General features: G+C 44.6%; 1 protein-coding gene across 1 annotated transcript in view; it reads left to right on the top strand.

Moving 5' to 3' along the window:
• Positions 1–16,700, top strand: part of LTBP2 (latent transforming growth factor beta binding protein 2) — a 186,213-nt gene that overhangs the window by 165,872 nt on the left and 3,641 nt on the right. Inside the window, exons 18-32 of the mRNA XM_027844768.1 lie at positions 2,291–2,410; positions 4,535–4,654; positions 5,621–5,743; positions 6,779–6,904; positions 7,727–7,849; positions 10,725–10,850; positions 11,279–11,401; positions 12,158–12,289; positions 12,427–12,552; positions 13,494–13,637; positions 14,027–14,218; positions 14,369–14,452; positions 15,146–15,274; positions 16,069–16,206; positions 16,292–16,456. Of these exons, the coding sequence (XP_027700569.1) occupies positions 2,291–2,410; positions 4,535–4,654; positions 5,621–5,743; positions 6,779–6,904; positions 7,727–7,849; positions 10,725–10,850; positions 11,279–11,401; positions 12,158–12,289; positions 12,427–12,552; positions 13,494–13,637; positions 14,027–14,218; positions 14,369–14,452; positions 15,146–15,274; positions 16,069–16,206; positions 16,292–16,456 (1,971 nt within the window). The remainder of the gene's footprint in view (positions 1–2,290; positions 2,411–4,534; positions 4,655–5,620; positions 5,744–6,778; positions 6,905–7,726; positions 7,850–10,724; positions 10,851–11,278; positions 11,402–12,157; positions 12,290–12,426; positions 12,553–13,493; positions 13,638–14,026; positions 14,219–14,368; positions 14,453–15,145; positions 15,275–16,068; positions 16,207–16,291; positions 16,457–16,700) is intronic.

Below are 16,700 nucleotides of genomic sequence, written 5' to 3' on the forward strand. Positions count from 1 at the left end.
ATAGATAAGGAAACTGAAGCTGAGCTTATAGGACTTGCTCAGTGTTAACCACTTGGATCTTCCTTATTCTTAAAATCAGCACTCTATACACTATGCTACCCGGCCCCAATCCTCAATTAACAGTGTAACTTGGTGTAATGTGTGTGTATGTATACATATATTTTAATTTATTTTAATTAGATTTTAATAGAATGTTAAATTATGTAAGTACTAATATATGCATCTATTAGTATTAATATATATACTAATGCTATACTCATGTTTTTAGACCCAAGTCTGCCTGAAACAATTTTATCTAATTTAACATTAATATCCAAGCATTTCTAGCTTGGAGAGAGAGCTATCCAAACTGGCACATGTCCTTTACCCCTAAATAATTTGAGGTAGCATTTGTAGGAATCCTGAATGAAGAAGAGATCACAATATGCAAAATAGAGTTTTGGTCACATTACAGAATTGTTAAGCAACCAAGAGACCATCCCACACCCTCCTGGGCCCCTCTCCTCGAGGGATCTGTGGGGCTTCTCCCAGAATGGCCAGAATCTTTTCTGAAGAGGACGCAGAGAGGGGAACTCCCTTTGAATGGAACAGGGGGTACTTCTTTTAGGTGGGTCCTAGCGCCAATCACTTCAAGGGAAGAAGAAAGAGGAGACAACTCTAAGATGGGTCAATAACCCAATCATTTCTTGCTAGCTGGGTAAATTAGTTAATAACCTAATCACTAATTGACACCACTAGGGGACTTAGTGGATACTCCCTGGATCAATAGTCAGGAAGATCTGACTTCAAATCCTACCTCAGATACCAGCTATGTGACCCTGGGCAAGTCACTTCACCCTGTTTACCTCGGTTTTCTCATCTGTAAAATGAGCTGAAGAAGGAAATGGCAAACTACTCCAGTAGCTTTGCCAAGAAAACCCCTAATGGGGTCACAAAGCAGTGGACACCTGCCTCAGTTTCCTCAACTGTAAAATGGAGATAACATTTATCTCCAGATTTTTTCCATATTATGTCTCTTCACACAGGGATGTGCTGGAACAAGGTACATGCTCAAACTGGCTTGAAAGAGTTGATTGTTAAATTTTCAGTGCAAGTATGTTCACCACATTGGCAAAGGCTTGATTTATTATTTTGTTGATTGTCTAGACTTAAGAAAGTGATGGAGAAAATATTAATAATACAGATTAAATTTTAAAAAGGAGTGTGCCTTTTTAGAAAGCCTGTAATTAAACATTTGTCAACAAACATCTTGCCCTCACAGGTTATGAATTCCAATCAGACTGGCTTGTTCACCAAGCTTCGTGTTTTATCTCCTACTTGCATGATTTTAAATACATAGGTTGTACCCCATGTCTGGAATGCATTCCCCCATCACCTCTATCCCTTAGACTTTCTAGCCTCCTTTAAGGCTTAGCCCAGGGCCTACCACCTCCTTGAGGTTTCTCTAATCCACCCAATTTTTTAATGCTCCTCAAATTTCCCTGTATTTACTTCTCTGTGTACATTCTATATCCCCTCCCCCAGTAAAATGTGTGCTCCTTGAGGGCAGGGATTCTTTAATTTCTGGTTTTATATCTTTGGCTACTAACATAGTGCTTCACTCATGTTGTTGTTCAGTCATTTTTCAGTCGTATCTGACTCGTCCTGAGCCTATTTGGGGTTTTCTTGGCAAAGATACTGGGGTGGTTTGACATTGCTTCTCCAGCTCATTTTACAGATGAGGAAACTGAGGCAAACAGGGTTAAGTGACTTGCCCAGAATCATAGCTAGTAAATGTCTGAGGCCGGATTTGACCTTGGGTCTTCCTGACTTCAGTCCATTGACTCCCAAATCTACCGCTTTTCCCACTGTGTTCTAAACTACCAACCTTTCTCCTAAGACCAGCCCTGAAATGAAATCAAAAAAATTTAGAGCTAGAAAGATCTTAAACATTATCTAGTCCTATCCTGATATTTGGCAGATGAGGAAACTGAGGCCCTCCATGGAGAAGTGACTTGTCCAAGATCACATGGTTTATAAGTTAAAACTGGGATTAGAATTCAGGTCTCCTAATTCCATCCAGTGCTCTTTCCACCATATCTAGCTGCCTGTCCTTATAGATGAAAGACAGCTGGGAGATGCCAGATGGTGTCCCAAGGGGGTAAAGGGAAGGGGACCTTTGTTTTCCAGAAACTTGAGTAAAGACCTTTTGTCAGGTTAACTACAGTCAATCTCTTTAAGCTCTCACACCCTTCCCAAAATCCCCACCCCCATCCCTTCCACCGAACAAGAATCGCTGTTGTGTTCACAGACGTAGATGAGTGTGAGCAACCAGGGGTGTGCATCGGGGGACAATGCACTAACACCGATGGCTCTTACCACTGTGAGTGTGGCCAGGGATACATCATGGTCCGGAAGGGACACTGTGAAGGTAAGAGACCCAGGGGTCTGCCATGTCCTGGCCCTCTCCCCACCTATACCTACAACTCCAGTGTTGCCCTGGGTCCCTCTGGTCTTCACCTGAAAGTCTCTATGCGGAGACTATGCTTTCTACAGTTATTCCACTAATGCCACTCGACTCTGAGAAAATCTGGTGCCCTCATTCTACAGATGAGGAAACCGAGGCTAGGGAAGGTTAAATGATTTGCCCAGGGTCACATAGGCAGGAAGCATCAAAAGTGGGATTTGAAATCAGACCCCCTGACTTCACTGCTCTTGGCTCCCTAAGCCTTAACAAAACTGAATAGCCCCCATGCTATGTTATTTTTGAATTTTGCTCCTGCCCTGGTTTCAGGGAGCATCTTAGGTGCTTTATTATAGAGAAAGGGTTCTTAACGTTTTTGGTCTCACAAAAACAAAAACTTCTCCATTAGCAGTCTGGTGAAGCCCATGGACCCCTTCTCAGAATCATGTGTTTTAAGTACATAAAGTAAAATATATTGGATTACAAAGGAAACAGATTATATTAAAATACAATTATCAAAATACATTAAAAAAAATTTTCATAGGTGCCAAGTTAAGAATCCCTATTTTAAAGCTTTCATATAAATCCACAACCATTTTAAAAGCCCTGAGTTCCCATCCTGGTCTCCTTGTAAAAAAACTTAACTTCTGATCCTGTGGCCACACCAGTCACTTTGCATGCCTGGCTCCAGCCTGACCTTCTTTACACATGTATTTCATTACCCTTCCTTGAAAGTTCCCTTCTAACCTATGATGAAGCATTTTACTTCCTTCTGACAGAGAAGTAATGGAGGCAAAGTGCAGAAAGACACAGCCACTGCATGGATTTGTTTTGTTTGACTATGATTTTATTATCATGCTTTTTTCCCCTTCTTTCTTTGTTCTTAATGAGGGAGGGGGGAATAGCCAGGAGGGAGTTAGCAGTAGTGATGGGGAAAAAAAGAGGGCCACTGAAATATATATTTTAAAAATACACAGAACAGAAAGAAGTTCAGAAGGGAACACAGAAAAGCAGGACAGATTTGAAAGTAAATGTGTTAAATTTATTTATATACTTTTATAAAAGGTAAATGGTGTGATATAGAAATATACGGTTTCACACAGAATCACTTTTTGTGTTTAAAAATAATTATAAAGTGCCCTTTTAAATCAATTACAGTTTTTAAAATGTCTTTGTGTTAGAAAATTGTCCATAATCTTTCCTCAGATGTTTTTCAGGCTGTGTGTGTCTGCTCAAGGCATATGGCATTCCTTTTTATAAGCAGTGTGGCATGGACACTTTATATGTGTAAAGATATCCCTGGAATCGATCCCTAAAGGATCAGCCAATAAAAGTTGCATAGATGTGTTTAAAATGGGGGGGGGGAGTAAGTACTCTATCCCAGCAGTGGAGGATGTGACTATCTAGGTGTCCCTGGGACCTCTAACTCCACTCTATATATAGCTCAGAGCCTTCTTTAGGCTATCTATGTTGGCCTAACTAGATTCTTGGTAACCCCGACTATCTGAACTTTTAACAGATTGAAGCCAACCTGCTGCACCATGCAGATATTCATTGACCTCCATCTTGCCACCCTTCTAGCAGGGATTGAATGTTGCCCTTGTCAGATTTCCCTGGATCACTTGAGATGTTAGATACTTGTAGGAGCTCCATCTTAAAATTGACCTAGGATAGACCTATATGGCTGGTGGTGGTGGGCCTAGCTGAAAATAAGACAGTCCTGGACAAACATCTTGGATAAACATCCCGGGCCTGAGGTGAGACCCAAATTACTCAGCCAACAAGCATTTATTAAGTACTTAATATGTGTCAGGTACTGTGCTAAGTGCTTGGCATACAAAGAAGGCAACAACATGGTCCCTGCCCTCCAGAAGCTCACATTCTAATGGGAAAGACAACATGTAAATTATTCAATATATGCAGTAGATGGAAGGTTATCTTGTAAACTGATGCTAGCTTCCAGTGGCTGTTACTGGCTAAGCCCTCATCCTAGGCCAAGGCTGTGGGTGTGTCAGGTAGGTGGTCACTGTTTAAGGCTACAGATCCAGCGGATCACTGAGGGAGTGAGTGGGTGCCATTGTTATTTTACAGATATTGATGAATGCCGCCATCCCAGCACCTGTCCTGAAGGGAGCTGTGTCAACTCCCCTGGCTCCTATACGTGTCTGGCCTGTGCAGAAGGCTACAGAAGCCAGAGTGGACAATGTGTTGGTAAGGAACCTCTAGTGTGCTGTGCAATTCTTTGGCCTCTGGGGACCTCTAAATTAGCCAGCTGAGTGAAAGGAAAAGAGGATATCGGGGTTAGGGGGATTGTTTCAAAGCAGATGTGGCTTTAAATACACAGAATGAAGATCCATCCAGAGAGGGGCAAATGTTTCTCCAACCGCCATCTCTACCAGCCACCTGGGAAAATACCTCAAGGGACTACCTCACCACACAATGCTTAGCTCTTTCATCTTCTGAAGCTGTTTAGCCTGGTGGGAGACATGGGTCTTGAATTTGGGTTCAGACAAGGAACAGGAGATCAATGTGGCTCAGACCCACATAAAAAAGTGACTTAGGATCCAATCTGGCATGGTGTTGCTCTTGGTTCCCTCATTTCAGCACCACAGATAGGACAGCTCTAGCCCATCTCCTTTCCTTCCCCTGCCCCCCAGGACCTAGAGGACTTTGTTCCATTCATTCATTCATTGGAATGTAGGTTGTTACATATTACCAGATGGGACTGAAGTGAACATAGAAGCGTCAATTGCTTTCCCCCAGTAGAGGGGTAGGGCATGTAAAGGTATAAGGGAATTCAACCTTTCAGGGGAGCCTCGTTTCTCTGGAAATTAGAACTTGCACCTTCCAGTTGAAGCATGAAGAATTTCCTGATTCCCCCAATGACCTTGTATTTAACTACTTGGTGTGTGTGTGTGTGTGTGTGTGTGTGTGTGTGTGTGTAGAAACTTTATATTTATGCCCTCTGTACTTTTTATACATACTTTTTGGCTCCCCCATTATAAAGTAAGCCACTTATGAGTAAAGATTGTTCTGTCTAGCACAGTGCCTGGCATGTAGTAGGTGATTAATAAGTACTTGTTGATTGATTGATTGAGAAAATCTAATTTGACCAGCTGGTGCTCCATGGAGTGAAGGAGGTCCACATTCCCTTAAATTCTGACTCCTTTTCCCCAGATAAGGATGAGTGCCTGGCCCCAGGGATCTGTTTGCATGGAAAGTGCATCAATCTGGAAGGCTCTTTCAGATGCTCCTGTGAACTGGGCTTCCAAGCCACAGAGGATGGGAAAGGTTGTGAAGGTATGGACCCTCTAACTGCTCTGCTTTTTCCTTCCCATGAATAAGCACCATAATAGGGGAAGAAAATGCAGTCTAGGACCTCTCCTTTGGAGAGTGAAGAATAGTTCTAAGGACCTCCCTCTGGGTATAGAGTCTCCACTCCACCCGTAATCCTATGAGCAGGATCCATACTCTCTATCCATACCCTCCACCTTCAGGTACCCCTTACATATTTCCCTTACTAAATCTCCAGAGTGAGGCCTAGTGGCAGAAATTTGACCTATCTAATCGCCCGTCCCCAACAGTCTATCTCTTTCTCTATCTGTTTGCCCTGAAAAGAACCCTCTAGTGAGGCATTCAATGACCTATTTTAGACCTGGATGAAAGTGTTCCCTAGGACTTGTGTCCCACTGGTCTCTGCCTCAATTACTGAGGGCTCATTTTCTTGCTAATCCTGTGTAAGTGGGCACCAAGTATCTAAGGACAGCAAAGTATGTGAAGGTATTTCCTGTGGGAGGTGGGGAGATATCATAACATACTGGAACTGGAAGGCTCCCCAGAGGCCAGGTCATCCATCTTCCTGTCTATAGTCAAGAGTACACTAGATAAGGTCTTCGCTGAAAGTCTTGTGAAAGTTTGGAGGTACAGAAGGCCGAAAGTGGCTGTGAATGGCTATTTCTAGAAAAATGTGGGTGATTCAACCAGAGGCAATGGGAAAGAAGGGGCAGCAGGCATCTGAGAGCCATCTGAATCTCCAGGTCTTTGAAACAGTAATAGAGAGATGTCCTTGGGAGGGAGATGCTGAGACCAACAGGAAGGGGGGGAGCCTTAGAAGATCCAGGAAAGGATGGGTGAATAGATGGGTAGATGGATGAAAGGAAGGGGAAAAGGGGAGGCACTGGGCCTCACTTTGGGGGAAATTAGTCTTGGATTTGGTTGTGTAAAATTGCCTGGATTCACATATTGCCCATTTCTGAAGGACCTGTAGTGAATCCTCTACTGTCCATTCTGGCTGAGTGGGACCCTCTGACTTGTGTACCTGTCTGTCTGTTACAGATATAGATGAATGTGCCTCTCCTGGTGTCTGTCTCTCTGGAATTTGCTCCAACACCATTGGTTCCTACTCTTGTAATGCCTGTGACAAGGGATACCAGCCAGATGCCCTTGGGCATACATGTGAAGGTAAAAGCTGACTATTTCCTTCTGAAACCCTTCGTCCCCTGAAGAATTGGGCTAGGCTATGCCAACCAAAACAGCTATATCACTTCTAGAGGGCCTACACATTAACAGGGAAGGGCCAGGCTTAGTGTTACTTATAAGTGGGGGATGACGAGCTTTGTTTTCTATGATCCAGAAGGCTGTAAAGAAAGGGCCACCCCTCCAAGAGTATCCCCCACCCCAATCTCAATCCACATACCCCTTCAAAAGTCTCCCCCACCCTTCCAAATCCCAATCCACACACCCCTCTAAAAGTCCCTTACCCACCCTGTCCCCCAGTTTTCTCACCTATCTACGTATTCAGAAGACTTCTACACCATTCCAGATGTACACATTGTTTCTCCAACCCAGATGAGAGGAGCCAGCCCTCCACCCTCACCTGCTTCCTCTGTGTTAGTTCTTCCTTTCATGCCCCATTTTTGTAATATAATTGCTCCCTTTTACCTTTTCCTATTCAATTTTGTTTTTTAGAATCACCCCATCATGCCCAACTCAGTCCCAACCCATGTCTAAGGTTGGGGGAAGGGAGGAGAAAAAAAAAAGAAATTTACAGGATAACTTTGTTGTTATTTGGAGGAAATAGCAAGTTGTACATGGTAGATTTGCAGTTTCATGTGCAGTCATCTTTTTTATTGTGCTGTATTATGGAAATGCTTGTTTTGTTCCCTGAATTGAAAATGAATTAAAAGAGAGAGAGGGGCAGTTGAGGAGACCCCACCCACACCCTTCTTGGACCATACTGATGGTTTATTAGCTCAAAACAATCTTTCTTTGTACCCCTTGCAGATGTGAATGAATGTGAAGACCACCAGGTTAACTGTGTAGGAGGAGAATGTAAGAATACCCTGGGCTCCTACCAGTGCCATTGTCCACTGGGCTTCCAGCTAATCAATGGCACCATGTGTGATGGTAAGCCCCAGCTGTCTCCCCTTCTGTGACTTTGGTTCTGCTATCTCTGTCTCCCAACCCACTACTAACTTTCCTGCTTGAGAGGGAAGAATATATGTTTGGATTGCTTCAATACCATCTTCAATACCTTCTCCCTACTAGGTTTACAACAGGGCCATTTAATGAAGGAATAGATAAAATTGTAGATGACACCAAGCTAGGAGGGATAGCTAGCTTATTGGATAAGAAAGTCTGGATCCAAAAATACCTTGACAGGCTAGAACAAGGGGCAGAAACTAATTAAATGAAACTTAATAAGGATAAATATCACATTCTACATTTGAATTTGTATAATCACCTGCACACATACATGATTGGAAGGCATGACTAGACAGCAATTTTCATGAAAAATGCTTGGGGGTTTTGGTGGACTAAATATGAAAATGAATCAATGGTATAAAGTGGCAGCTCCCCCATACTCTTCCTTTTTTTGTTGTATACTTTATTTTTTTTAATTAATTAATTTATTTTTGGTTTTCAACAAACACTTCCATAAACTTTTGAGTTTTAAATTTTTCTCCTCCTCCCTCCCCACCTCCCTCCCCAAGATGGGGTGCAATCTGATATAGGCTATACGTATACATTCCTATTAAGCATATTTTCGCATTAATAATGTTGTAAAGAAGAATTAGAACCAATAGGAGGAACCACAAAGAAAGAAGAAACAAAACAAAACAGAAGAAAAAAAAAGAGCACATAGTATGCTCCAATCTGCATTCAAACTCCGTATTTCTTTCTCTGGATGTAGATAGCAAAAACTGTGAAATTAAGCCATATTATAGAAATATAACGTCTAGGACTAGGAAGTTGATAGTTTTGCTATTTTCTGCCCTAGATGTCAGGCCACATCTAAAGTTTTATGTTCGATGATGCATTTTAGGGAGAATGTTGATAAATAGAAGTGTGTCCAAGAAGGGTGGGCAGAATGGGGATTAGAGGCCGGGACATAGGAGAATCTATTGAAAGCAATGAAGATATTTAGCCTTGAGAAGAGAAAGCTTAAGAAGCACATGATAATGCCTTTGAAGAGGGGTGGCTAGGTAGCATAGTGGATAGAGAGCTGGGCCTGAAGTCAGGAAGACCTGACTTCAAATCTAGCCTCAGACATTTCCTAGTTGTGTGATGTTGGGCAAGTCACTTAATCCTGTTTGCCTCAGTTTCCTCATCTGTAAAACAAGCAGTATCTTTGCCAAGAAACCCTAAATGGGGTCACAAAGAGTTGGACAGGACTGAAAGGACTGAAAAGACTGAACAACAACATGGGGAAGCAAGAGTGAATGGGCCCAAGCAGAATAAGTCTAGTGCCCCATCCACATTCAGTTAGGTCCAATTCAACAAACATTTATTATGCACCTACTATGTACAGGGTGCTATGCTAGGAACTGGGCATACAACCTCATAGTCTAACAGGGGAGACAACATGAAACAACTATATACAAATAAGAGATAAATTGGTTTAATTGGAGGCAATCAATAGAAGGACAATATCAGAAATAAAGGGGGATGTAGAGAGGTTTTCTGTAGATGGGACTTTAGCTAAGACTTGAAGAAAGCCACAGGGTGGAAAATGAGGAAAACATTCCAGACATGGGGGAATAGTGTGAATTTAGGGTTATCATTTAGTTATCAACTGGGAACAATAGATGGAAATGATAGAAAGGGTAATTACTAGATGACCTCTGAACCTTCTCCCAACTTTGAGATTCTGTGATTCTACACTTGACTCCCTTGGCATAACTGGAGGTCTTCAAGTGAAGGAAAAAGGAGGGAATGGGCATTTATATAGCACCTACTATATGCCAAGCACTTTTTATAAATATTATCTCTTGATCCTCACAACAACCCTGGAGGGAAGGTACAATTATGATCCCGTTTGACAGTTGAGGAAACTGAAGCAAACAAGACTCACCCAGGGTCACATAGTTAATGAGTGCCTGAGGCCATATTTGAACTCAGGTCTTCCTGATTCCAAACTAAGCTCTCTATCCATTTCACCACGAACTGCCTCAAGATTGGGAAGGATGGGGCAGCTAGGTGGCACAGTAAATAGAGCTCTGGCCTTGGAGTCAGGAGGACCTGAGTTTAAATCCAGCCTCAGACACTTAACAGTTGCTAGCTGTGTGACCCTGGGCAAGTCACTTAACCCCAATCGCCCCACCGAAAAACAAAAAAACAAAATAACAACAAAAAAAGACTGGGCAGGATGCCGAAGCTGAGGGCTGGATGACTGTTTGTTGGGGATGTTGTAGAACAGGATGGAACTTTTGCTCAGCTATAGCTCGAGTAGATGACTCCTGGGGTCCTGTCTGACTTTGCTGTTGTTGTTCGTCCTTTGTTCTCAAAGAGAACCAATGATATCAGGAGGGTGATATCTTGACTTGTGCATGAATTGAATTTAAGTGAGGCAGAGCTGTGCAAAGCTGTCAGCATCACTTATTCCTTCAGAGTTATTGAAATCCAGTAGCAAGACAAAGATCAAGATGATTGGCCCAGAATGCAATGGATGACCTTGTTCTTTCCCAGGCAGGTCTCAGTTTGTCTAATTTTACCATTCAATGACTGATTCTACCTCCATCCTCCACTCTAGGGCCAAGCCCAGCTCCTTGGGTATTTTGATTTGTGTATCCTTAGCACCTAATACAGTACTATGTGCCTTGCACATAGTAGGTACTTAATAAATATTTGTCAAGTGGGAAAAGATGTGGGAATATTAAGGTGAATGAACTTTGGTGACTATGACCCCTGTAGAGGCAGCAAAGAAGGAGATCCATTGGCATCTACCCCTATAGCCATGCAGGGCTCCGGGAACCTACCCATTCCCTGTCTTTCCCTACAGATCTAGATGAATGTGTTGGGGAGGAAGAATGTGCACCCCATGGCGAGTGTCTCAATACCCACGGGTCCTTCTTCTGCCTCTGTGCCCCTGGCTTCTCTAGTGAGCCTGGGGGCACCAGCTGCCAGGGTAAGTGGCTGAGGATAGATGATCAGTCCTTCAACTCGGGGTGTAACCAGTTCTAGATACCAGGATTTGGGCACTAAGCGCCATAGACAGATTGCTAGGACCAAAATAGAAGCCATGTACAAAGAGGCTGAGAAATCCCCTATCAGGCCTCAGCTGAGATGGGTTCTATGCCTTCTTTGCCTTTATTCTATTCTATTGTATTGACTACATTCTCTCCTTCCACTTCTGCTTCTGCTTCTGGTTTGTCCAGACCTCTCATGTTGGGAGAATTTCAGCTCTGGGCTTTCCCATCCTCTCCATCTCTACCTAACTATCCCTTGGCCACTGAATTGGGTACCCCAACCTGTGGAAGGAACCTCCCTGGGAGGAGGCAGCCGAGAAGAGACTCAGCCTTAGACAAGGGGATGCTCATTGGCTTTTTCTTTTAGATGTTGATGAGTGTGCAGACGTAGACAGGTGCCCAGGAGGGCAATGTCTCAACACAGAGGGTTCCTTCGTCTGTGTGTGTGAGAGTGGATTCCAGCCTTCTCCAGAGAATGGGGAGTGTGTGGGTAAGGACTGGACTGGCTTGGCCTGGGCCACAACAGACTTGTGCTTCTGTTCAGAACAGGGAAGATTTGATATGATGAAGAGTCCTAGACCTGGGCTCAAAATAACTAAATCCAGGCTATGATATTTGTTAGCTGTGTCACTATAACCTTCCGGAGTCTCAGTTTCTTCCTCTATAAAATGGGGAAAATACTTGTACCACCTAACTCATTGGCTTCATATAGGGAAAGTCCCATCTAAATGTGAGTTATTGTTTCATCCCCTTCTGTCCATCCTCAGCTCTTTCCTGATTCTAATAATATTATAAACCTAAAAGGTTTACCTTTTGGGAAACCTACAGATTTCTAGCACTGGGTGGTCCCTAAGTTCCCATGGGCATTAGAAGTGGTATCAATTGAACAGAAAGGATTTATTGAGCATCCACTGCATACACAGAACTAAACTAGAGATTGAGAGAATCCAAGAGAATTAAAAGTTTCCTGTCCTCAATGAGCTTATAGTCTAGATATAATTTTCTTTTAAGAACTTTTTTTAAAGTCCTTTCACACATTTATCTTTCTGAGAGCTTATAGAAGGCCTGGGGCTGGGAAAGTTGTTCCACAATAGGTAGGAGAGGTGGCTGACATTACCATACTTACATAGAACAGACTAGGGTCTCCACAGGGTTAAAAAGAGAAGTAATCCATACCAGTAAGCTGAAACTGACTTCTATTTCCTTTCCTCCTCCCTTGTCTCCTGTGTGTTTGTGCTGGTGACAGATGTGGATGAATGTAAGGACTATGGGGACACAGTGTGTGGGACCTGGAGGTGTGAAAACAGTCCCGGATCATACCGCTGCATCTTGGGGTGTCAGCCTGGCTTCCACATGACCCCAACAGGAGACTGTATTGGTAAGGCAGGGCAAAAAGAGCTATGGGAAAGGTCAGAGGACTGTAATGAGATCCAGAGATCCAGGGGTGGGGACGAAGGAGGAAGAAACATGGATAAGGAAAAGGGTCTATCTATCGCCTTTTCTTCCATCTCTCAGACATAGATGAATGTGCCAACGAGACGTTGTGTGGGAACCATGGCTTCTGTGATAACACTGATGGCTCTTTCCGCTGCCTGTGTGACCGCGGCTATGAGTCTTCACCCTCCGGCTGGGACTGTATTGGTGAGAATCCCACCAGCCATCCCTGGAGGAATGACAGATCCTTCCCTCCCTTTCCAAAGGTCTTGAGCATCCTGCCATGGGAGCTCCTGTGGCCTTCTAAATCACTCAGATGATGAATAAGTCCAGAGGAAGAAAAAGCACTGAGTACCAACCTGCTCTGTGTTTAGTACTGTGGGGGACACAGAAGGCACATTCTCTTGCCCTCAAGAGATAATTGTACAATTGGTGATAGAAACCAGTAACAAACAAGAGAGGAAAAAACCTCAGCATATAAGAAAGTCAACGTGGTGTAATGGAAAGGACCTTGGAACTGGGAATCAGGTGACCCCTGGGTTCATGCCTCAGCTCTGTCACTATCTGACTATATGAATTTGGGCAAATCGCTGGACACTTCTGGGCTCCAGTTTCCTTCCATCACTGACAATCTGTGATTGTACATAATAAATTATGTGGAAACTGGAAAAGTTAATCTATAAGGCCTAATGTTGTTTCAGAAGCCTTCATGGAGGAAGATGAGGTTTCATCCAGGTCTTTAACCTGGCTCTTTTTTATTGCCCAGGGGTTTCAGAGGAGTAGGGGCAGGTAGGATCTGCCATCTTAGGGCAATTTGCTTTAACGCTAACACCCAGAGCCTCCCAGGAAAGAGAGCAGACCTTGTCTCTTTCCTCTTCCTTTCTGTGCACAATCCTGAACACATCTGTCTACCTCTCTCCATCTTCCCCACCCACATACACATATCTATACACTCATTCCCCTATCACTTCCCCCAAGACCATCCTGCTTGCTTGTTTGTCCTAGGGGTTAAGACTTTGGAGAGGATGAGTTAATGGGATGCCAGATTGGCTGGAGGCAGAGGTCAGGAACAAGGGGTCAGGCCATTGTCTCCTGCAGAAGCTGCCTTTTTCCTTCTGTCTGTCACTAACTGTCCTTGTCCTGTACAGATGTGAATGAGTGTGAGCTGATGGTGGCAGTGTGTGGGGCTGCACTCTGTGAGAACGTGGAAGGCTCCTTTTTGTGTCTCTGTGCCAATGACCATGAAGAATATGATGCACAGGATGGACGTTGCCGCCAACGGGCAGTCGGAGGTGAGGGGTCTGCCGCGTGTGGGCTGTGGGCCAGAAGGGTAGTAGATGGGAACCGGGTGAGCCAGGGACAGGGAGTGGGGTGAGGCAGAGCCTGGAGAGAAGGTGCTAATTAATGACAAGATAGACCAAGGGGAAGAAAGGAGTTTTTCCATCATCTCTGGAGATCAGGCAGACACTCACCCAGCTCTAAGGAGAGTCTGCTCCAGTCCATGGTTGTCTAGAAGACAGGTTATTTTTGAACCAGTTTACTTTGGGGCAAACTTATATAGGAGGCTGAAAAATAGCAAATTAAATTAGACCCTGTAGGCCTGCCCTAGATGCAGTGTGATCCCTCTGGTTGAATCTGGGCCATGAAGAAACACAATCAGACTGATTTCCATCAAATGTAGGCCAAGAAGGCATTGAGGGGCCAACTGGGGAACACTTTGCTGGACCAGAGCGCAAACTCTGCTACTCAGCCTCAAGGATCCCGTCAACCTGCACCAGCATCCTAGGCCGCAACACGACACGAGAGGAGTGCTGCTGCACCCAGGGAGCCAGCTGGGGAGACAGCTGTGACCCCTGCCCTTTCCCTGGCACAGGTAGGGGGCCCCAGGAACCAGCATGGGAGCTTGGGGCTCAGGGGAAGCCTGTGAATTTGCTAGGGGCTGAAACAGCATAAGCGGGAGGGAAGACAGGGGGGTGGGGTAAAGGCTTTCACTTCATCTGAGCTCTGGCTTCTCTCTCCCCAGTGGAATTCAGCGAGATCTGTCCCAGTGGGAAGGGATATATCCCCGTGGAAGGCACCTGGATGTTTGGACAAACCACATATACTGGTAAGGTCCTTCCCCAGAACTTTCCTCCTCTACTTCATCCTTGCCCATTCCTACCTCCTGAGCAGATGGGAAGATCCTCATAGGATTTTTTTTCACCTGAAATGCCAACCAGGGTTTTGACCATTCAGTCAATAATAGTCGATAAACATTTATTGAGCACCTACTATGCACCAAGCACTATACAAATACAAATTCAAAACAAGACAGTCCCTGTCCTCAAGGAGCTTACAGTCTAAGGGAAGAGACAATGCACAGAAGGTAGCTGAAAAGTGAAAAGTAGGATGGGGGAGAACATAACCCCCAACTTTTCTTCACTTCTTGAGAACTTTAGCTAAAGGCATTTTCAGCTAAGTATCCCTAAGGAAGTCTAAAAGTCCTCAACTCAACTTCAGGTTTCTTCCCTTACAAACCACCAGTTTCCTTCTTCCCTGTATTTGTTCCCTACATAAGAAACCAGTCTAGGACTGTCATCTCAGAAGCCGTTACTCTCCCTTCCACTCATAGCCACGTGAACACAGGGGAAGAGGAAGAAAAAAGAGACAGCTGAGGGTATCATGTTGTCCTGCCTGCCTCCCCCATTCCCTAACCCAACCCCAATGGACCCACTACAGGATATAGGGAGTGGAGTCTCAGTATTCTGGGAGTTCAGATAGGAGAGACCCTGTCCCTGATGGCAGCTCTGTCCACATCCAGATGCAGATGAGTGCGCGATGTTTGGCTCAGAGCTCTGTCACAATGGTCAGTGCCTCAACACGGTGCCTGGATATATTTGCCTCTGCAACCCTGGCTATCGCTATGATGCCTCCCACATGGTGTGTGAAGGTAAGGTCTGTCCTCTTCCTAACCTGGCCATATCCTCTGTGACCTACAGCTAATTTCTCTTGCCCTGAATTATCAGAAAAATCTGTCCTCCCCCTAGGGAAAGTGTTATCTTCTCAAGGAAAGGAGCTTTCCTACCTGGGGAGATACCTGTCTGGGCACCCTGGTTAGTGGCTCATACCTCTAAGGTGAAGGGATTCATAGAGCTATCAAGGTTCCATCATCCTGCTCAGGAGTGATACAGCCCCTGAAACCCTATTTTACAAAGATAAGAGATAGGCTTAGCCATGTGTAAGAATCCTGGAAGGAGGGATCCCAACGGGAGTTAGCTTCTAAGGCAGCTAAATGCAACAGTGGATAGAGCACTAGATTTCAATCTGGAAGACCTGAATTCAAATATTGCCTTTGATAAGTTCTAGCTATGTGACCTTGGTAAGTCACTTAACTTTTTTTTTTTTAGTCACTTGACTTTTGTCAGCCTCAGTTTCCTCATGTATAAATGGGGATAATAGTGCCTATGTCCCAGAGTTGTTCTGAATATCAAATAAGATAAGATATGTCAATACCTTTGCAATTAAAGTTCTAAATAAATTCTATCATCATCCATGTGGAAAGAGCCATGACGCCATAGCCTTCAGTTGAGATGTGAAGGATGGAGAAACTGGAACATCTTTGATATTTATTTACATAACTCCCCAATTCTATGCCCACAGTCAGTTCACAGGCCTTGTTGGTCCTCGGTTCCTTGTCTCCTCCCCTGCTTCTGCCACCCAGCCTCTTCCCTGTCTTTCCCACAGATCATGATGAGTGCCAGGACACAGCCTGTGAGAATGGAGAGTGTGTGAACACAGATGGCTCTTTCCACTGCTTCTGCAGTCCCCCACTGGTCCTGGACCATAGCCAGAGGCACTGTGTAAACAGCACGGGTAGCATGGGTAAGACCAGGGCAGTGCACACACCATGGGAGCCGGGGTGGGGAGCTGGGATGGCAAGACTTGATATCTTTTTGTCCTTTGGCAGACCTCCCAGACCACGACATCCACACGGATATCTGCTGGAAAAAAGTCACCAATTATGTCTGCAGCCAGCCCTTTCGAAGTCACCGTACCACCTACACTGAGTGTTGCTGCCAGGACGGCGAGGCCTGGAGTCAGCAGTGTGCTCTGTGCCCCCCCAGGAACTCTGGTGAGAGGGAAGGCTGACTGGGCTGGGCTGGGCTGGGCTGGGCATCCATAGACCTGGGCCAGAGGCAACAGGATGGAGAGATTCCTAAGACTTTCCCATTAGCTGGAGAGGTGGTAGAATAAGGTGAGAATCTGCAAAGGGAAATAGTAAGAGTTGGCATGCCATCCACCCTCTATTTAAATCACATTAACATGCCCTCTGTGCTCTGGGGAAATAGAGACAGGCTAAGGGTTGAGAAGGCACT

Source organism: Vombatus ursinus, unplaced genomic scaffold (genome assembly GCF_900497805.2).
Source record: "Vombatus ursinus unplaced genomic scaffold, bare-nosed wombat genome assembly UNPS02014945.1, whole genome shotgun sequence".
Lineage (NCBI taxonomy): Eukaryota > Metazoa > Chordata > Mammalia > Diprotodontia > Vombatidae > Vombatus > Vombatus ursinus.